The following is a 22,232-nucleotide window of genomic DNA, read 5'->3' as shown; positions in this document are numbered from 1 at the left end:
AGGCAATTTACAGCAAGAACATAACATGTCCATACCTCACTAGAGGCCAACAAAAGGGCAATTCAAAGCCAAGAGCTCTCCACACGGTTTAACAAGCCACAGGAGAGCCCTTCAGGAGTGGCGGGCCAACAGCTTGCGGCTGGTAATTGTATCCCTATTAGCATTGAGTAACTTTCATCATCAATGCAAGCAAAGCCACGCTCAAATCCCGACAGCGCAGACAGAATCCCAACACATGCTGCGATGGCATGCTGTGGTCCTCAGAAGAGGAAAAAGAAGCTCAGAAAGAAGATTTAACGTGTTCTAAAAGGCTGATTTTCTGCACTTCACCGTGAATATCCAATTCATTAATATTGATTTCTTCACCTCCAGAGAGGTGGACACAATTAACTGTGTACTGACAAAATAAATCTAGTAGACACTTTTCATCCAGAGTGTCTAATGCTGTTGCAGTAATCCTTTTGTCGTTTTTCCTTCCTAAAGGATTATATGCAGAATGTTCATGGGAAGGAGATCGACCTGCTTCGGACTACTGTGAAGGTTCCAGGGAAGAGGCCCCCCAGGGCCATCTCCACGTGTGCGGCCCCCAGTCCCAAAACCAATGGGCTGACCAAGGACATGAGTAGCATGCAGCTCGGACAGACACCAGGTAACATGATCATGCTTTTGTCTTATCTTATCTTAACCTTTATTTATTTATTTCGTTATATAATATATATTTCGTTTTAACATGTTCTTTCCAAAAAAACAAACGTATTATAAAATGATCCTGATGTCAATATAATAGGCCTAAGAAGAGGTCTTCATCAGTAGAGTTATTGTTTAGTTATTCGTGTAAAACTCATTGCATCAACAATCCTCAAGCCCCCCAAGGAGTGTTAAAGACCCTTCTTGGGCACACACAGACACACACACACAGCACCAGGAGGACCAAACTAATAGCATGAATATTCAGTGACCCATAATACATGTAATAATTATTGTCATGAATATTAATGCAACCAGCGCTTGTTCTCCAGTCAGGCTAGTCTGAAATGAGCTCTAATGAGAGGGAGAGAGAGAATGATGGAGGGAGGGAGCGGTAGAGGAGAAAAGAGAGATAATTCACAGTGGTAAGTCAGTGAGGCTTTTGTGAGTCGTGTATTTGACTGCAGGGCTGGGTCAGCGGCGTGATCACATACACCTCTTATTCCTTTGGTCTTAACATCTCTTTTTGTGAGAGCGCCAATTATTCACCGAATCCATTATAGCATATCTTCACACACTGCTCTTCTTACGCTGTGTGTGTGTGTGCGTAGACCCTTCTCTGCCCTCATACACACATAGTGTTTATTTTCCCTCAGATGGCCACTGATGTAAAAATGTAGTTTATCAGGGCTCTCCCGAAGTATGAACAGCTTTTGCCATTTACCCAAAGGTGCTGCCGTCTGATTTACCCACTACAATGGAGATTAAATTGAGTCGTGACATTTCATTCAGTTGAGTTTGCAACGAGCCCGTGGGTACACCTTTTTGCAGCAGCAACAACGTATTAAAAACAAAAACTGAAGCGTTTGCTGAACTCCTTTTTTCTTTCTTTCTTTTTTAATGTGTATATGACTGTAGCTAGAGCAAGCGGTGGCATCAAATCAGTGTTATTTACATTTTGTTCATCGCTATTGGACAAAGTGTTGTTGAAGTTAGATTTGTTTTGTTCGTAAGCCCAGAAGCCTTATGGTTGATTGTGTTTGAGTCTGTGTGTGCGCGTCATGTCATATCCCTCCCGCGTTCTTTTCTGCTCAGCTGTGATGAAATCTTATTAGTGCGATGAAATGCGACTTCCTATGACGTCCACTTTAATTTCCACGTTAGTCAGACGAACCTCTTCTGCAGTTTAATGATGCCTCACGGTCGTGATAATTAACCTTATATTAATCTGAATTCACTGTTTATGCTCCTCAACGACAACAAATCAAGAGGTTTTGTGCATGATTGCTAGTTACGCTTATTATTATTATCATTAACAAAAAGTATTAGGTAAAAAAATTAGGGATGCATTGATATAAAAATTTTGGTCAATGTCAGTAAGTTGATAATCATTCTCTTGATTGGGATGATATTAAAATTGCATACTGTCTTTTTAAAATAAATTAAAGCACTAAAAATGAAATTATTTTAAATGGTACTTACATTTAACAGGTTAGTTTACCCGAAATGAAAAAAAAAAAAATAATAATTGAATTAAATTTAATAATTTAGTTAGATTCCTGTCATTTTAGAATCATAAGATTTTCATTCATCTTTCGAATACAATTATTTTTGTCTTATGTATACATATATTCTCTCATGCATTCATTGAAAGTCCAGGTAAACACAATTGTAAGATTCATAAAGTTCATAAAGACATTATAAAAGTAATCCAATCTACACTAAGCTGTTTAAACTAATTCTTCTTAAGAGACACCATCACTTTATATGATCACACTCAATCTAGGCTTTTTATTGACAGAGTATACATATTTACATGACAGAACTAGCCCCTTAATGAATTATTCATAATTTTTCATTATAAACTTTGATTATGATTACAAAGTTAATCTAATTGTAAAAATTGGTTAAATGACCATACAGTATTAAATAACTGACCAATGCATCTTAAAAAAAAAAATACAAATTCTAATATTGGCTGATAACAATTATAATGCCAATATAATGTACATGTTGTAAAAAAAAATTTATTAACCACTATAAAAACTTGAGTTTGCAAAAAAAAAAAAAAAAAAACTCTAAATGTGCACTATAATGCAAACAAAAGCTATATGGCATTAGAGATGACAAGAACAAATCAGGAAATTTGTTGCATTGGGAATATCATATTAATGGTGTATAAATGATCATGCGTCTCTCCCGCAGGCTCTGTGACCAGTAGTTCTTCTGCGTCTCAGATGGCAAGTGGCATCAGTCTGGTGTCGTTTAACAGTCGGCCGGATGGGATGCATCAGCGCTCATACTCTGTGTCCAGCGCTGACCAATGGAGTGATGCCACAGTCATTGCCAACTCAGGAATCAGCACAGGTGAGTGTAGAGCGCTAAATCATGTGCAGCCCCCTCAAACTGCTTCGGGCGGGTTTGCTTGTCATAATGTTGAAGGTTTTTCTTAAACAGTGATTGGTTATCCTATAGTTGTACACCCACTCCACCTTCCATTGATCCTTGTGTCAAGCTCTAATACTGCTTTAACTGTTTATCAAAATAATGGCCACTCATGAGAACCACATTACCAAAGGCTCATCTGTCGATGACGAGTCGCTAGCAGAAGAGAAATGTTTGGAGCATGATTTTTATCAGTCTGTCACCTTTCTGTTGTCAGAGAATTTCATACTGGACTATTTTTATGAAATCTTTCATGTCTAAACAGCCACGAGGGGAAATGGACATATACACAGACGTCACTATTGGACGGACAGCTGTCAGACACAATGTTTTTATGTGTGCTGATGAACTGCAGTGACATGGTGTGACTAGTTTTAGGCCTGTCGTTTGACCCCTGCCTGTAGTTGACTCTGTATTAACCCCTGAAAACAAATACAGCTGTGAAACACTTAAACGGGCTCCTGGGTGTTTCCGCAGCAGGGCTCTACTCGCACACAGCTGAGCCACAAACCCCACACATGACTTCAACAGTACATGTTTTAAAATGTTAGCTTTCTGCTCCTAATTCTTAATTCACTAGTAAAGCTATTATCTGTTTAATAGTGTAGATTCAGTACTTGAATGTGCTGTTTGTCTTCCTGTTCCTTTGCGTGGAATAAAAAATGTTAATGAACTGCTTTATAGTGCATTGTCAAAATTTTCTGAGTTGAGCTAAAAAATAAAGGCTAAGCGGTGAAACAGATCTTCTGGTATGCGGCACTGTGTACGTTATCCGTAAAGTGTCTTGGAATTGCTACTGTGCCTTTAAGACTTCTATGTAAATACCCTTTTCACTTTTTGCTGAAAGGTTTGTTAGTATTTGCATTGCCCTGTCCGTAAACAGCCTTTTTGCTGAGGCCACATTCAATTTGTGTACAAAACAATCTGTACTTAATCTGTGCTGAAATGTAGCCGTTTTGGAAGAATATGCAGAGCCGTAGGTGCTACACACCAAGAGAGGGCACTACAAGATGAACGAAAACTAAAAAGAATTCGAAATAAAAGTAGTCATAATTAAAAAAAAATTATATATATATATATATATATATATATATATATAATAAATCATTAAAACCAACAAATTGAAACCTACACTGAAAATAAAATTAAATCAAGGTAAAAACATGTGGAAAGTTAACCTCTCTAAACAGTAAGCATATGAATAATTCTCTGTGTGTATCTGTGTGTGTATCAGTGACTTCAGCATTAAAACAGCAGTGGAGTTGGTGGGAGGATCTATAAGTGGCCCCTGCTCCAGTGATATTCCGGATAGTTGTTCGGACACTACAGCTCTCCGGAGGGCTGTGTTATGAGGTTGTGTGAGTGCTTGTATGCTTCCCCCCAGGAATCTCTTAAAAATGACCTTTCTGCCGGCCTAATGATGTGTCTGTCCACGGTCTGACTGGATCAGATCTGATGGCTGGATGACGGTAGTGCCGGACGCTGATTGCTTGTTACCTCTTGCCCCCAAGAGCTGACGGGAATGAGATCCTGTCTTTTATCTGAGAGAAGTGGAGAGAGATAAGTGGTAGCAAAGTAATTAACTGATGTTCCTCACTATGCACTGTGAGGAAGAGACTGTTGACTAACCTCTAGCCTTTCATTTAGTCTTTAGCCAGGAAGCTAAATTATTTTTCATGTTTGCTGAATAAAAGCCAGTACTTATTTTCTCACTAATTTTGGGATTAGTTGTAGTTTTTTTTCCTCTAGCACATCAGTTTCTCATTAAATTTGTGCATTTTGTAGCATTATGGATTTCAAAAAATTTTTATAGGGTGAGGAAGTCTTGCATTGTGCCTTGACCACCAGAAAAACTGCCACAAAGACATGATTCCTGTCTTCCTCTGAGCCAGTTTATGATTATTTGTTCAGTTCTCAGCCGATTTGCATGTGGGAATGATTTCTAATGACATTAATTTATGCCTAATTATGCATAAAATAATGAATTATAACCAGTGACAGAAGAAAATGCAAACATGACCCAGATGTTTTCTGCTACATCTGTAGGTGTTTTACTACCATACATCCAAAGCGTGACAGAAAATTACAGATTTTTTGACAAAATGTGTTTATGGAAAGTTATGCAATATTAAATAGAGTATTTGAACAAATTTTCCCAATCCTTTGCAAAGTTGTAAGTTAAATGATCCGTTGTGAAGGCATCTTATCATCATTAAAATTAAACTTTTGACTGCTTTTATTTTTGCAAGTACATTAAAGACAAGATTTTTCAAATGAAGTGTTAAGGAATTACTTCTTATATACCTCTAAATTATATATTTATAACCTATAAAACTTCTGTTTTGTGAAGAAGAAAAAAAAACTGTACATGATGGAAACTCTGAATCATGCAAATCAGCCGAAAAAAAGAAAGAAAGAAAAATAGTGGTCTATAAGTAAGATTGTTAATTAATTTCCCACAACACAATTCTTGTGATAAAACAGATACTGACAACATTGTGCTTTTTATCCAAAATAAACACAGCTGGATCAACTGAGATAATTTAGAACTAAAGCCTTTAAAGTGTAATTGTAAGAGGGTCAAAGTTGAAAAGAGCTGCGGTGGTTGACACTTGGCTGTGTGCCGTCTGAAGGAGTTGGATCACTTCAGAGCAGACTCGTCCTGACTGAATGTGGCTGCTATTTGAAAAACACAGCCTCAGTAATGAGCTTTTTTATTCCAGAGGAAACAAAGCCAAGTCCGTTTAAAGGAGATAAGATCCCCTCTAGTGATCGGGCACTCTGTCTTTTTGTCCCACTCCATGTTGTCTTGAGGGCATTGGAAAGGCTGTGACATCCCTGTCTCTTTACCTGGAGCATCCTTTGCTGCGAGCAGACAGTTGCACATAAAAATATCCCCTCTGTCCCTCCCTCTGTGGCTATTCTTGATCCTCTCGCTCTTTCACTTAATACTGAGAGACAAACAGCAGCAGAAGTAATGAGTGTCTCTTTGATTACCGCTGCTCTGGGGTACATGCTTTTGGTTCGACCCGCCTTAAGATAAGTTTCTGACCACCCTGATGTCATGTCACGTCACCCCACTTGTTGATTAATGCACTCTTTCTGTTTTTTAACATAGGGATGTTCATTCTTCCCTCTGTCTCTTTCGAGCTTGCAATAGCTTAGCAACAATGGAGAAAATGCACATAGCAAGTTCATAGCTAGATATTTTTTTGAAAAAAAGATACAATGGTTTTGAAATAAGCCTCTTATACTCACTAAGACAAATGATTGTTTTCCATTTTAATTTATTTTGAAAAGTAATTATTTTCAGCAGCCATTATTCCAGTATTGGGTGTCACATGATCCTTTAGAAAACATTTGCTGCTCAGTGACTTTTAAAGAGTAAAACTTTCAAAAGAACTTCCTTTATTTGAAATAGAAACCTTTTGTTACATTATAACATTATAAACATCATTACTGTCACTATTGATGTATTTAATATACCTATGCTAAACACATCATGAATACATGTGAGTGTATGCAAAGTAAACATTTAAAAAATAAAAATAAATAAAAAATAAAGAAATAGTGAGGGAGGATGTATCACCCTGGCATTTTTTCCCCCCTTGAAAAAATATTAACATGAATTTTAATTCAGAAATTTAAAGCATGCTCATCAGAGATCAGGTGTATTCAAGACATTGTGTGTATGAATTGCATTTTTAAAGTATCTTTAAATAAACAAATTGATCCTTAAAGCACTGTTTTTCACAATGACCTGGCAACTACCCCTAACAATCACTCTCTAGTTTATTTTAGTTTGTATTGTTCATGGTAAACGATTACAGACATTTAGCCTTTGCCTTAAAGCAAATTATTCAATAATAATCTATGTAGTGCCATGGTGTGTTGCCCTTTCTCTCCTCTGAAGTAACTGGATATGCCTTACAACAAAAACTAAAAGCAAACGGACGAACATCAGCTAGAGTTATACCAGACTAATAAATTACTTTCTTATAAAGCATTGAGCTTGAGAAGACAAGGATGGAGAATATGAGGGAGAGGAAAAGGTATATTTGACGTTGAGGTGTGTGAGAGGGAGAGCTCAAACAAAGGGGCTGTTAGAACGAGGTGGTTAATTGTTCACTTTGGCATGGCATCTTGTCAGCAGAGATAAGTTGTCACGTTTTCCACTTGAGCTGAGACTAAACGATTGTAAAATAAGTTCCAGCCGTCCTTGGGGCTGTCTGCTGATGCACGGCGCTGGGAGCATGCTCAGTGCCAGCCTGAATATCCCCCAGCCCCTCCCCACATCAGCGCCTGATATTGATGTGAACTGAACGTTATTTTATTCTGCCGCTAGTCACAGCTGTCAGTGCCGCTTATGAAAAGTGAAGCAGCCTTCTGATAGCCTGAGCGGGAAAATCCAGCCAAACGCCAGTCACAACTGGCTTTACACATCATTTAAAGCAGAGCAGACAGCACAGAATATTCTATATGCGTGGATAAAAATAAAAAAAAAGGCTGAACATTTATATCAGTTTCTCTCTCTTTGTTTCCAGAGACGGGTCTGGGAGATTCTGTGTGTTCCAGTCCAAGCATATCCAGTACTGCCAGTCCAAAGATAGACCCACCCCCATCGCCCCACGCCAACCGCAAAAAACACAGGAGGAAGAAGAGTACCAGCAACTTCAAGGTGGACGGCTTCTCTGGAACTGCAGAAGGTACATCCTTTCTCTGTACCACTTCATCTGTTCTCTTCTCTTCCTCTCAGATCTGGTCAGATCTCGACTGACCTTCTCTTGGTCTGTAAATTTGGGTGACGATTGGGTGTTCAAGAGAAGAATCTTCATTAGTATAATACTAATGTGTTGCATAGGTAGCATAGGTATCAACATGTAACATACATTCTCATTTAGTTCATGAAAATATGAACTCGTAGATACCAAACATGGCATATGTGGGGTTATATTAACTAGTGATCAATCATAATACATGCATAAAACAGTACACACTACACAAGACCATATACAAGAACGTAATAATCATCAGAGATGTATAGTAACGAAGTAGAACTACTTCACTACTGTACTTAAGTACTAAAAGGCGGTATCTGTACTTTACTAGAGTATTATTTTTTTCTCCTACTTCCACTTTTACTTCGGTACATATTTTTGCTGAGTTTAATACTTTTACTCCGATATTTTTTTTATGTGCTGCATCGTTACTCGTTACAATTATGATGTTACGAATCATTCCATTACAAACCACTGCCAGAACTGTAGATGGCAGGTTTGATGAAGCTGGCATATCATTGAGCGAATCAAGTGATTAAGAAGACTGCGCGTGCTGACTGAACTGCTGTGAAGAGAGAAATGAACACCGAACCGAGCCAGATAATGACTCGTTCACGAGTCAAGAACCGGTTGCATCGGTTTTCGGATGACCAGTAACGTTAGTTCTTTCTGACAGTTCGATTCAGTAAACCAGTTGAAGAAAACAGTTCACCGATTCTTTTGCGCTCGATGCAATGGCGTCATTGGCGTTGACTGCACATTGGCTCATAACATTAAGAATCAGTTCAGAATCAATCACCAAAAGAATCAGTTCGGTTCCAGACGCTCTGTGTGTCGGTTTGCTTCACGCTAAATCACACATGCGCAGTATCATCAGCTCATCAGTTCACGAATCGGACGCGTCTGACAGAAACGGTTCTTGACTCGTGAACGAGTCATTATCTGGCTCGGCTCGGTGTTCATCTTCATTTCTCTCTTCACCTCAGTTCAGTCAGTGTACTGTTTGAGTCAATGAATTACTCCTGGATATTGGTTTGTTTTAACTCAGAGGGAGTGTCAGACACATTAAACAAGTTAAGCTTAATTCATCTGTGGATTAATGCGTATTGGAGACGCGAACGGTTTAAAACGATTCAGTTCGATTTGGTGAACTGTTTCAAAAAGATCCGGTTACATCTAATGATTCGTTCGCGAACCAGATATCACAAACTGCTTTGTTTTTAACTGTCTTACAACAGACACGGAAGAGAAGACAATGCTGAATAAAGTCGTAGTTTTTGCTATTTTTGGACCAAAATGTATTTTCGATGCTTCAAAAAATTCTAAATGACCCTCTGATGTCTTACAGGTTTGAAACAACATGAGGGTAAGTTATTAATGACATCATTTTGCAAATTGGGCGAACTAACCCTAGTAACCGTTTTTTGTTTACAAGAAGTTACAGTCAAAGGAATTGTGATTGTCCTTTAGGTTAATCATTTGAAATAGTAAAAACAATATGTTCAAACTTTTGACTATTTTCTTTAATAGCTACATAACACAATACTTCTACTTTTACTTTCAGTACTTGAGTAGTAAATTTTAAAATAGACTACTTGCAATACTTAAGTACAAAAAATGTTGAATACTTCAGTACTTCTACTTAAGTGTGGTGCTTAAAGAGCACTTCTACTTCTACTCAAGTCACTTTTTTGATAGAGCACTTGTACATATACTCAAGTATGGTTCTCTAGTACTTTATACATCTCTGATAATCATACACAATGACCTGGAGATATGCATGATAGGGAAGGCATAGAAAAAAACTGTCTATGAATTAACTGAAAGAAGTCATTTCATATAGCAGTTTGTGTGTGTTTTAGAGATCATTAAGTAGGGAGGAAGTTTGGTTGTAAAGTTGATCTAATCTGGCTGAGGTGTCCCGGCCTGGATACCGTTCACAGACATACAGGCACGGAGTCTGGTGTTGGGTGAGGGCTCTGTGATTGTTTGTTAATCTCATGAATAGTTGATTTGTTAAATCTAATGAACAGTTGTGTGTCTGATTGGTCCAAATGCTAAAATCGTTCATTGCTTTTGTCTTTTTAAATATAATCTATTTCAATTTGTGAAATTGACCATGTGAATTCCTTTGTAGAAACAATCTAACTTCCACCTTGCTCTTAGAAACATTTTCAAGTTATGCTGGTAAACACAATCATCAAATTTACACCACCGTTGTCATGAAAATTAATGTCAACAATGTGATTTTGACTCAAATTCTGATTTTGAAAATATAATTTATGAACAAATTATTAGATTAGAAAAGTGGAGAATAGCAGGCATTGTTGAATGGTGCTACAATTTATATACAGTTATCTGTGCATTTCATTATAGTCAAAGAACCCTTCCCATATACCAGCATACCACCATTAACACCATAAGCTGCATACACTGCTGCTGTCACACACACACACATAACCACAAGCACGCACACACCATCACGCAGGGAAGTTGTGTCTGCTGTGAGGTGCAGTGGAACAGATGTTTCTGAGCAGCAGATGTGTAATATGTTTCTTGCTGTCAGTTTGGACCAGGCAAATGACAAGCCTGCGTGGAGCAAGAGAAATATGCTGAGTGATTATCACACACACACACACACACACACACAGACAATCCGGTTAAACGCCGTCTGTCACTCACACACACACAAACTCCACTCATCACTGCAGCCACCAATTCGACAAAACGGATAGATATTTGTATTTATTTTTGTACTCATTCGCATAGAGAATTGAAGCTTAAACTGGTTTAATTAACATCGAATATAACTACAAACACAGTATTGTTTGTACAACTTTGCAATAGGCCTACATTTAAATGTTATGTAAATGCAGATAACATACTCTGCTGTTCAAAAGTATGTGGACTGTAAGTTGTACAAAAACATTTATTCATCAAGTAAAACGTTAGACTTATATTGTTGTAAAATTATTCCATGTAAGGGCTGAACAATTCTATCTATTAAATAATCCTAATATATATATAATATTTTATTTTTCTGCAATATATATTGCGATATGAAATCGAATCAAATTTTTTCTGACAAACAAAAATGGGGTGAGCACACTTACATTCTGATTTTAAATGATTTAAACATCGACACCATCGTGACAATTGATTAATATGCGCAAGGGATAGAGAGCAAGACAGCGCTCTTGTAGTTTGAAGATGGTGAGCGTGCCGCCGGGGCTCGCTCGCTTGCGCTCTCTCTCTCTCTCTCTCCCTCTGTCTCTCTCGTGCTCTCTCTCTTTCTCTCGCGTGCGCATGCTCTCTCTCGCGCTCTCTGCGAATCACATTTGTCAAGGGCTGGGGAGCAGCTGGCCCATACAGTTAATGAATAACGGATCAGCTACGACAATCGCATCGCACATCCTGCGATCTGACTATCGTGGATTCGTACATCGCGATATCGGTGCTTACATGACACATCGTGCAGCCCTACTAGATTACATTGTAATGTTTGGGAACACTTGGTGTAAATGGGTCTTCAGTTTACAGTAAGTAGTTCATAACCTCTGGACAGGGTGAGAGTACAGTCCTGAAGTGTTGTAAAGTTGTCTGTGTTTGTGTGTGTGAGAGAGGAATGATGGATGAGTGTGTGTCAGCTCAGAGAGTGTGTGATTAATTAGACTGGGCTTGTGTGGGTGGCCACGGCCTCTTGAGAGCCGAGGACCAGTGCTTGTTTAAAATGTTCCCAATCACCCTTATTGATCCTCTCCCTAAGGAGGCCAATATATTGTCAGTGAGGGAAGAGTGTGTGCATGTATGTCTACACATCAGTGTGTCACATGCAGTGTGTATCAGAATGAAATTTATTCAGCATATTTCTTTCAGTATTAAATACCATACATGTATGCATTCATTGGTTCTCATCTAGGGGGTTGTGACCCCAAAAAAATGGATTACAGATCTGTTACCAGACAGAATGGAAAACAATGCTAAAGAAACCTGTGTAAGATTGACAAGATTAATCATGTATAAGCAGTGGCATTGATTGAATACACATAGGAAAATAATAATTTCTCTTACAGTCCATAGATAAAATGATAAAATATATAGCCGTCATGCAGTACTCGTTTATTTTTTTAATTCTGGTCACTTGGTAGAAACAAGTCAAATTAGACATACAAACATAGACAGGTTTCATGACAGTTTAAAACTAATCAAACTAAAATAAAGAAAAGAAACTAAATTAAACGCGCGGATAACTTGCAATATAACCACATTGCAATGTTTTGTGCACTTAATTATTATAACATAAATTCTACTTTAGTATTATATAAATTATGGAGCAAACGGGACCATTGAAAAGGTTGGGGTCAGAATTTTTTTTTTTTTTTTTAAAGAAATAAATACTTTAATTCAGCAAGAATCCATGAAATTCATCAAAAGTGACAGTAAAGACATTTATAATGTAACTGACGATTTATTGGTGAGCATAAGCAACTTCTATAAAAATAAAAATAAAAACTTCCCAACCCCAAACTTTCGAATGTTAGTGTATGTATGTTAATATGCACAATCATTTTGACAGTCAATTTTCATAGTAATGCAATGTCTGATTCTATAGTGTTGGATTGGATTACCATCAATGTTAAATTTGGGAGTTGAGAACCACTGTACCATCTTTACCATGACCTTAGCATTTGAGATTTTTGAGAGACCATCTTTTCCACTTAATACTCTCTATGGTGACACCATGTGGTCATGGAAGAGTGGAATCATGGGAAATGAGAACCCTGAAAGTCCTCAGATTGTAGAAGGGGGGGGGGTCTTATGAAAATGAATTCTGTTTCTTCCTTTACTGTGGTATACCTGTTTAACACATTTTCTATTTCCAAATGTAACATTCAGAAGAAGGATTATAATTTTTTGTTCTGAAAGAAAGAGATTTTTCTTGTCGTTTTTATACCTGTAGGGGTCTTCTATGAGAAATGGGGTTGCATGAATGTACCTCACTCATCCCCTCTTAATTTCTCACCATCACTATCTTTCTTTCACTCCTCCCTTTTCTTTTTCCTAACCCTGGAGAGCCGCTTTGTCTTGGCCTGATTCACGCTTTTTGAAAAGGTTGAACGTTGTCAGACACTCCCGGGCCTCTTCCCCAGCCCCCATTCGTCAGGCAGGCACTTAAGTGAAATATTATAAATAATCTACAGTATTGAAATCTTTTATCAGCTGTGTCACTTTCATTATTCAATAAGCGATTAGTAACAGTCTCCCAATTTAGCCATTAAGCACTTGTGCGTGGGGCCGGGGAGTGCTGTCATGCCGTGGGCCTGCTGAGGGATAAGGCTGTCAGCCTCTTTGTTATTCATGAGCTCCACCGGCCAGGTACCATGCTCCTAGTGCTTTATATAACACACACATACTGTCAGGCTCAGGTACTGCCCTCATAGTGTTTTATAGAGCATGCACACATTTACATGTACTCTCATGGAGGTGCTTGAACACTGCATGTGTTGCTAATATCTTATGTGAAAACTTTGGGTCATATTTCATTCCAAAATCGAAAGAAATATTATTTTGCTGAAAGAAAATGACATTTATTTTAGGACCATTAAGAATGCATTGTGACATTAGTTAAGCACAATTTCCCTCTGAATTCGAATGACTGTCAAATAAAAATAAAATAAAAAATCACATTAGCATTACTGTAATAAAAGAAAATCATTGCTCTTGTACAAAAACTACTTCATGCATATTTAAATACAGTTGAGTACAATTACATTGTACAGTAGCATCACCACATAATATATACAATTTATCCATATGACTTGAGATCTATTTCATAAATTGATTTGCGAACAAATAGTTCTTTTGAATTGGTCTTTTCAATGAATTAACTGAACCAGGTTTCAAAACCAGCCCGAATGATTCTTTCACTAAATTGGATTGATCCTGTTCTCAAGTTCAACACACTGACAGAGTGATTCAGTCATTAAATCATGGATCATAGATCATTCTTTTTATATTTGGGTGAAATGTGATATGTTTTTGTAGGCTTTATCTGTACACAGTTAGCAGGTTTTGGAGTTTTACTTTCATCATACACCTGGCGCTTTTTTCCATTTGATGTAATTTAATGTGTAAATAAAATATTGTTCTTCAGTATAAATGAAACTCTTAATCACTTTAACATTGGAATTAATTGGGAGTCATAACGACATCCTACAGTTGTCTTCAAGATCTTTCACTGTATCCTAAATGCTGGTTGTAACTGTTTTAGGTGCACCGTTTTAGAAACGTTTCCCTAAACGCACACAATCTCAACATGCCGATGATTCTCAGCTAACATTACAGCAGTTCAGGGGTCTTTCTCTAATTTCAGCTCACCTGCTCTTCTCCCTTCTCTGAGACAAAGTCTTCTCACACACGTTCTTCTTTCATCCCCCTGAAGATCAATTGATCCCAGCATGCTGAGCATTTATACACTCCTCACATCCCCCCCACAGTGGGCCGCTGAAAGCCCAGCACTCAAATGGCAAACTTACTGCACGGATGATCACAGTTTATCAATTACCGCTTAGCTGTACGGCCCTAAGTGGCCCTTGTTAAGTAATTACTATGTTTGATAAGAGCAAGAGAATGTGAGAGCCTTTGAAACCGGATCGGGTGGACGCGGTGGGCTCTGCACTGCAGAGGGACAGCAAGAGCCTTATGAATGCCTTGATGATCGCACAAAGACATGGATACAGGAAGAGCGATACATTTTAAGCAGCAGCCAGAAAGAAAGAAAGACATTCCATAAGATGGCTGGGGCTCACAGGTGTCCTCGGCTGGAATTGATCTGGCACGTGGCCGCAACTTTTAATTAAAGCATTCTGCAGGTGAACAGCTCTGCACTGTTACTGGCAGGAACAAAGTGAAGATGGGCTTATGGCTTCCTAATGGTATGGGAAAAGGACTATTTATATCTTAAACTCAAAGTTGCTCTCTGTGATCAACAAAGGCTATTTGGAAATGGCTTTTAAGCACAACAAATGAGAGCGAGAGAAAGATGTGAAGAGCAGACAATCATGGAATATATGTTACTAGAAGGCGAAGAATGGTTTGTAAGGGGGATCAAGCATAGCACATAGATAATAATGCTTGGGTAAATCTATCCCATACAGTTTTTACTGAGTCTATTGTGTGGAAAATAGCTTGATTCCGGGCTACGTTATTGTAGTTTTTTCCTCTCTGATGCTGTGCACATGGAAAGGACTGGATGGGATTACTGTTGTGTAACAAATTAGGCCTGAGGGGAAAAGAGTGAGACTGCATAGAGCCGAAGAGACTTCAGGTCAGTTGTCAGCACAGCTGGGGCTAGACCTGTGAACACAGTGACCAAAGTGATAAATAAATTAGTGAAACTGGATTTTGCATATCATGGTAATTTTAGAAGAATTTGTTTTAGTGAACAGATTTTATGTATTACAACACTGTGAAATAAACATGCACATGGTGAAATAAACAAATCTCTTAAAAGATTAGCAAATATATATTTATATATATATATATATAATATATAGACAACTTAGTTCATATGTCATCTCAAGTATTTAAGTATTTTTACAATGAAATATAACATGAATGCAATATTTTTGTGAACATTTCCAATCAGCCTGTAAAGTTATGCAAATGTACAAAGTGTCACTTGACAAAATTAAGAGAATCTTGTGATGAATTGCTATTGGACATGTTAGTGGAGCAATGTTTTTTTTTCTTTTATGAAATGTACAGATTCATTCGTTCATCTTTATTTTTCATTCACACGCTCTGCTTGATAACATGGACATAACCTGTTTTGTCTTGCAGTTTTCCACTCAGACGGGGCATTATTATGCCTTTTTAAACTAATGCAATGTGTTTTCAACCCACGCTTCAAACCCACTGACTTCATTAGCCAATTAATAATTAATGCATAATTCTCATTTGTTTGAACATTTGCACTTTTGTCTGCTGACTGCAGTTCATCCTTGTTTTTCACCCTGCCTTTCTCTGTCATATATATTTCGTTCTGTGATACTTCTTGCACATTTCCCAAATATTTGTGTTTTTGGCTCTTCTCCTTTCTCAGTTTTTTTTTTTGTCTTCTTTTCTTTCTCTCCATCTGTTCCTCTGCTTGTCATCAGATGCAGCCAAACGTATTGCATGGAAACTAAATCGCGTCGGTAGTCTGCGCAACATTTACAGCATTGCTTCCAACACTGAAGGTAACTAGCTCCAGAAAACAGACCGAGGGTTTTTTTTTTTTTTGAAAAGCCCCTCACAAATGCGGTGAGACCCTGTGATTATGCTTTATCCTTCTGTCCTCCCTCATCGCTCTCCCTCGCGAAACTCGCTGCACAGCACTTACAGTTTTAGGGCATGTAACGATTGTAAAATGAAGCTTTTGTTTCCATAATTGTGTTTGTTTGTGTTACAGTGTCGTGTTTGATATTTGAGCATTTAATGTAGTGATGGTAAATTGGATAATGTCATTTGGTGATATTGGACTCATTGTGGGAGGTGACATGCGCTTTGCCCCCTCCCCTTCCTACACCCCCTTTCCCATGACTCCACCCCTTCCCTTGCTTTATTTATTTGTTCACATTTTCCCAGGATGTGAATAACTCCTGTAATATTTGCCAGGTTATTAATGCTAGATGCTTGAATAGGAAGGGGATAATATTGGAATTAATGACCTGTGTCACAAAGCAATACTGTGTGCTTTGACATTTCGCTCTGTTAATTTGTGTTTCCAACCATTCAACTCTTCTACTGTACCCCCGAGCACTGCCGTCTGGGCCGTGTGGAGGTAACACCCCCTGCCTCATTTCTGTTCATGCTGCATTCTTGCTCTCCAAGTTGATTGCGTGCCGTTTGTTGGTAAAGGTTGCCTGTGTCAGAGTTCACAAATTTCCTTGTCGCTGCAATATGCCTGAACAGCGCAGCCCAAGAATTGAAAAGCATGAAAGTGATCGGACGCTTTCGGTCTAAATTGTGTGAAACCTAATGATTGCCCTATTAGTGGCTTGTGGAATATTGAAAGCAGTACCAGGCTCCCAATAAATGATAGCTGCCCCATTGTAAAGTTTAAGGGCGAAATAGAGGGGAGGGGTTGCAGCCTGATGCCCTGTCATCACAGTTTTTGTATTTCACAGTTGTTTTCTTATTAATTTTGTGCTAAGGGGAGGGGGGCGGAGCTAATCTTCATATTTGCCTCCAAATATCGTCTTTCTGCATTGTTGCTCTTCATAATTGTCAAATATCCCCCTCTCCCCAACAGCACTGCGATTTAATTAGGGTGAGAACATTACTGCTGACCCCAGAGGGGCCGGTACCTTTGAAGGGTGGGTCCAATCTAGCTGGGATGCTCCAGTGATCCCACCAGCCCCCAAACCTTGCAAATGTTGATAATAATAATTTAAAAAAAAACATCAAAAATTACTCCTCCGCCACTCCACCAGAGTTTGACTTTTTCTGTAAATGAGCACATTTTCTATTGTCTGCTTGTTACTTTGGTACAGAGCAGGAAAGACCTCTTTTTTTAAGCACTCTGGCTGCCAAGCATGTCTTTCCGTAAAGGAGGAATTTTGGGATTTGAACACAAGGCTCTTTTACAGCGGTGAGGGCGGCCTGTGGTCCTGCGGGACCTTTAATATGACTTGTATGATAGGAGTCCAATTAGGCCTGTGATTGACTAAAGGAGAGGAAATGGTGTTGCTGCACAGATTTCCCGCTGATTAAACTTGTGAAATGGCCTCACGGGGAGATGATTCAAAGAGCTGTCTCAGAACATAGTATAGCTGGAAGAGAAGTCTCACAGACAGATGGTGGTTAAAGACTTGTTTATGAAAAAAAACAAAACTAATCAGCTGTGAATGCAATTGATACATTTGTTTTTAACTTACTTTTGGCTAAATTAATGATTCAAAGAGGCAGACTAGCAGAATAATGTCTGGTCCACATTACCGCTTATTCTAGCAAGATCTGCTCACTTAAGGCCCAGACACACCAAACCATCATCAGAGAACTAGAGGCGACAAAATCTGACTGTGGTGTTGCATCACATTGTATCTTAGCCGAAAAAGTTACTCTTGAACACACGGCAGAGACTACAGCCAACACCCATATAGTACAACTTATGTTTTATGCCTGCATGAGAGAAACCTCGGACTGGTCAACCGATAGTGGATTTTGCTGATACCAATAGCTAGGTTGGACCACACTGGCCGATAGCAATTAAATAACTGATATTTTTTTAAATGGATACTGAACAAACACTAAAATAGTGCTTTATTTATAAAAAAAAAAAAAAAAGCTGTACTGAATCATACTAGTAGTAATAATAATAAAGTAATAATAATAGTAAATGAAATTAAGACAAATTAAGACAAAATCAGTTTTATTTTGTCCTAAATTCTGTTTTATTCTTTTCAAAATTCTGTTATTTCCATTAGAATTTTTCTGGATTTTGTATTTTTCCATTGTAATTTTTATCTACTCTATTTTAACTATTAAGGCTTATTAATCAAAAAGCAAGTCTAATTAATTAAAACTATGAAACTTATACTTTTTCACATCAATTTAATCAAAGTTTAACAAAAAATACATATTTAGGGCCCTATGAAATGTTTTATTTTTTCCATATTTTTTATTGTTACCAAATTCTGTGTTTTAGTATGTCTAATTATTTGAGTCCATAAAACAAATTGATTAATTTATTTTTTTTTCTTAAAGAAGCCTTACTCAAAAATGATGTTTTGTGTATTAAAAATATTCTGGATATCAAATTAAGACATTAATTTCATTTATCTTTTAATTACTGAAAATTAAGCCAACTTTTTTTTTTTTTTTTTTTTTTGCAAACAAAGAGGATTTACTATTACAGTTGAAACATGGAAGAAATGTTGTGTGATTATTTCTTAAAAAATAATGTTTGTTTCATTTTTTTGTAGTCGTAGGCTATGTACATTCTACTGAAAAATAGATTGGACATTTATTTTGGCAAGTTGCCGTGAATGCCTTTACAGTTCTGTGTATGTGATATGAGGCCAGTTTTACTCAAATCAAATGGTCAGAAGCTCATGAAAGATCTCTCAGAGCAGTTCCGTAGATGTTGTTCATGTGTTTACGTCCTCATTAAGAGAGACGACTGAAGCTGAAATCACCACGAGCATCAGGCACATGTCTGCGCCATTCATTAGTCAAGCAGAATATGTAGGATTCATATTTAAATCAGCTTTTGAGGCTCAATAGTAACAGATATTAGTCCATATCGCGACTTGATTTAAGTGTAATTACTTATTTTTGATTAATTCATTCAAAATTTGACCAATTCTGTGACATTCCGCTTTAAACTGTGAATTCTGTTTTTATGACTGGATTCCGCAATTCCGTCCGCGTTTTCTGCATCACGGAAATCACAGGGCACTACAATTATACCAGCACAATGTATAGTCTCACACTTTAACTGCTTCAATCCTTGAACACTTAATGATTATCTAATCGAAATAAAAGAGTAGAACTCTTTAGGAGAACTCACCGGTATCACACTCCAGACGCATCGCTTTCAACTCGAGCAGTGGTCTAAAACAGTTTATTTATCCACCAAACGGACACAGGTTTACTTCAAGAATGAACAATGAGGCATAGATAAGTTTGAAGTTCATGGATTAAAAAAATTATCTATATTATAGTTCTATGAATGAAGCATACAGACTTTATAAGAGCCACAGAAAGACAAACGTTTCAATGAAAATGTTCAATATTCACTTCATTATGTACACTAACAACGATTCGGGGCAAATATAATGTAATTTAATGGAAAACTATGTGAATGGCGCTCTGTGGCGCGGCAGGATTTTCTGTCTGCATTTAAATCTGGGTCTGAAGTTTCTCGCTCTGTTCAGCGTGCAGGATCACGTGTCTAAACAAATAGCACTTGCTGTCAGTGATTACAACCACTAGAGGCTGCTCTTGCAATCAAAACAGACCCTTCTCAGCCGCTCCTGCAATGGACACAACCTGGAAAACTATCGCCATTGATTTTTTCCGATTATCAATTGTTCCAGCAATCAACTATCGGTGCCGATAAATCGGCAAAACCGATACATCGGTCGACATCTAACTGTGGATATACAAATTGTGAGTCTTCTGTGTGGACCCTCTTGGCTCCCATATTTGCTGGCTTCCATCACTTCTGTAATCATCATGTCATTGATAATAATAATAATAAGAAATGTTACTCGAGCATCAAGTCAGCATATCAAAGTGATTTCAGGAGGATCTTGATTCACTGAAAACTGGAATATGGGCTGTCGAAAATTAAATACACCCTTGGTATATTGGATATATTAACCATTCCATACTTTTGACCGGATTTGTAAGTTTATCTTTAAGGGATACCAGCTGACTGTGAGAGATTGTGTTGACTAGTTTATACTAGTTTCTAGGTTGTTTCCTGTTCCTGTTTCTCATTGGCCTTGTATATGCTATGGGGAGTGTGGGGTTTTCCACTTCGTGGCATTTTGGCCTTAGGGATGACTCTTTTGTGTGTGTGGAGGGGTATTACTTCCCTGATTACTTCATTATGTAATTGCCCCTCCAGAGTAAATTATAAACAGAATGTGTAGAGTGTGTGATCTCTTACTGCCTCAGATCGTGTTTCGGATGGGATGCCTTTGATTGTGACACACCATCACATCTCATCAATGTAGGTTCTCTGTTTGAGACATCTGCGTGTCCCTTCCATTGCTGTCCCCTCTGATCATCCCGTCAATGGCCTTTTGTTCCTAACACTTTCCAAATGTTGACCCTCAGTCCCGTTAAATAACCTCCTTTCATTTCCCTGTTCTCAAGCTCTCGAGATAAACTCTTGAAAAGGGGGCTCTCACTCTCGCTCTCTCATTTAGTCACACACACATTTTCCTAATTGTCTCATGATTGGCCCATTAACCTAACCAGGGCCCTGGATAGCAGATCCATATGTCAGTTTGCCTAGGGAGTGTTGTGGACAGGACCAGCAGCACGGTTGGAAATTTTGAGAGTCTGGTTTGTAATTAGTGGTATATCCTGACCATGGTCGTGGGGTAAGCCCCCCCAGGTCAGGGAATATGCGGCGTGTATCCCACAGCTAACAGGTGCTCTACAGGGGCGAGAATCCTTCCTGGGGACTTTTATCCCAGAACAGTACATCCAAAGTGTTTGAGTTAATCATTCATATAATTTTATTAAAACCACATTCATAAAACGCTCAAAAGTTGCATCAGAACAAACAAACAAACAAACAAAAACATATTCAAAGATCACGTACACTACTTAATGGGGAAATACGGTATTTGTGTTGTTGTAGCTGTTGATTAGTAATCGTCTTGAATACTTTCTCTCCTCCGATCTAGAACAAGAGGACAACTTTGAGTTCATCATTGTTTCTCTGACGGGACAGACCTGGAATTTTGAGGCAACATCTTATGAGGAGCGGGACGCATGGGTTCAGGCCATCGAGAGCCAGATTCTGGCAAGTCTACAGTCCTGTGAGAGCAGCAAACAGAAGGTAGAAAAATCTGTATAGTGGATCTGTTACTTGATGCTTGGCCATTCATTTATTCAAAGATACCCTAAAAATGCAATTTGTACATACAGTAACCTGAATATACCTCTTCTATGCAGGGATAGGGGAGTATAAAGTAAAAAACGTCAGTGCAAAAAGCCTTATTTATAAGAATAAAATGCTGAAGTGCTGATGTTTTATCAAGCGCAAAAATAATTAAAACCCCGCACCTCCTTGTTATAGGGCTAAATATATGTACATATGACTAAACAGTATATCATACATTCATGTACACATTTAGAAACTGTAATTACTTTTGTTGTAATATTACCCTTTTGCAGTATTACATTCCTGCTTCACAGCTACAGTCTTAACTCTCAAACACACTGTGTGTTTATGCCCCAGGCCAGGGCAAATTGCATTTCCCTGGACCTTCTACCGAGTACTTCTATCCTTTTTATTTGGTTCCCCTTCTTTCCCTGCTTTTGAATCTCATTTCAGCATGAAATGCAAAGTGAAATGTTGCTGTGTAGTCAGAATTGTCTAATCATGCTTCATAACATGCCTTATAAGTCATTACCATTCAGATAAACTTGAACTTTCCTGAATGTGCCCACAGTCTCGTCTGAGCAGCCAATCAGAAGCCATGGCTCTGCAGTCGGTCAGGAACATGAGAGGAAACACACGCTGTGTGGATTGTGAAGCCCAGAGTGAGTATTGTTATAAACTGAGATCTGCATGTACCTTTTGTAATGTGATTT

At 38.1% G+C, this 22,232-nt stretch overlaps 1 protein-coding gene across 5 annotated transcripts in view; it reads left to right on the top strand.

The window, feature by feature from the left end:
• LOC128015437 (arf-GAP with GTPase, ANK repeat and PH domain-containing protein 1) overlaps window positions 1-22,232 on the top strand; it is a 158,132-nt gene that overhangs the window by 119,993 nt on the left and 15,907 nt on the right. For all 5 annotated transcript variants that reach the window (XM_052599263.1, XM_052599264.1, XM_052599262.1 and 2 more), the window contains 5 exons: window positions 484-649; window positions 2,893-3,054; window positions 7,677-7,838; window positions 21,320-21,474; window positions 22,091-22,181. In XM_052599263.1, the coding sequence (XP_052455223.1) occupies window positions 484-649; window positions 2,893-3,054; window positions 7,677-7,838; window positions 21,320-21,474; window positions 22,091-22,181 (736 nt within the window). The remainder of the gene's footprint in view (window positions 1-483; window positions 650-2,892; window positions 3,055-7,676; window positions 7,839-21,319; window positions 21,475-22,090; window positions 22,182-22,232) is intronic.

This window comes from Carassius gibelio, chromosome A6 (genome assembly GCF_023724105.1).
Source record: "Carassius gibelio isolate Cgi1373 ecotype wild population from Czech Republic chromosome A6, carGib1.2-hapl.c, whole genome shotgun sequence".
Lineage (NCBI taxonomy): Eukaryota > Metazoa > Chordata > Actinopteri > Cypriniformes > Cyprinidae > Carassius > Carassius gibelio.
Note: the sequence above shows the minus strand (reverse complement) of the source record. Positions and strands in the feature narration are given on the sequence as shown.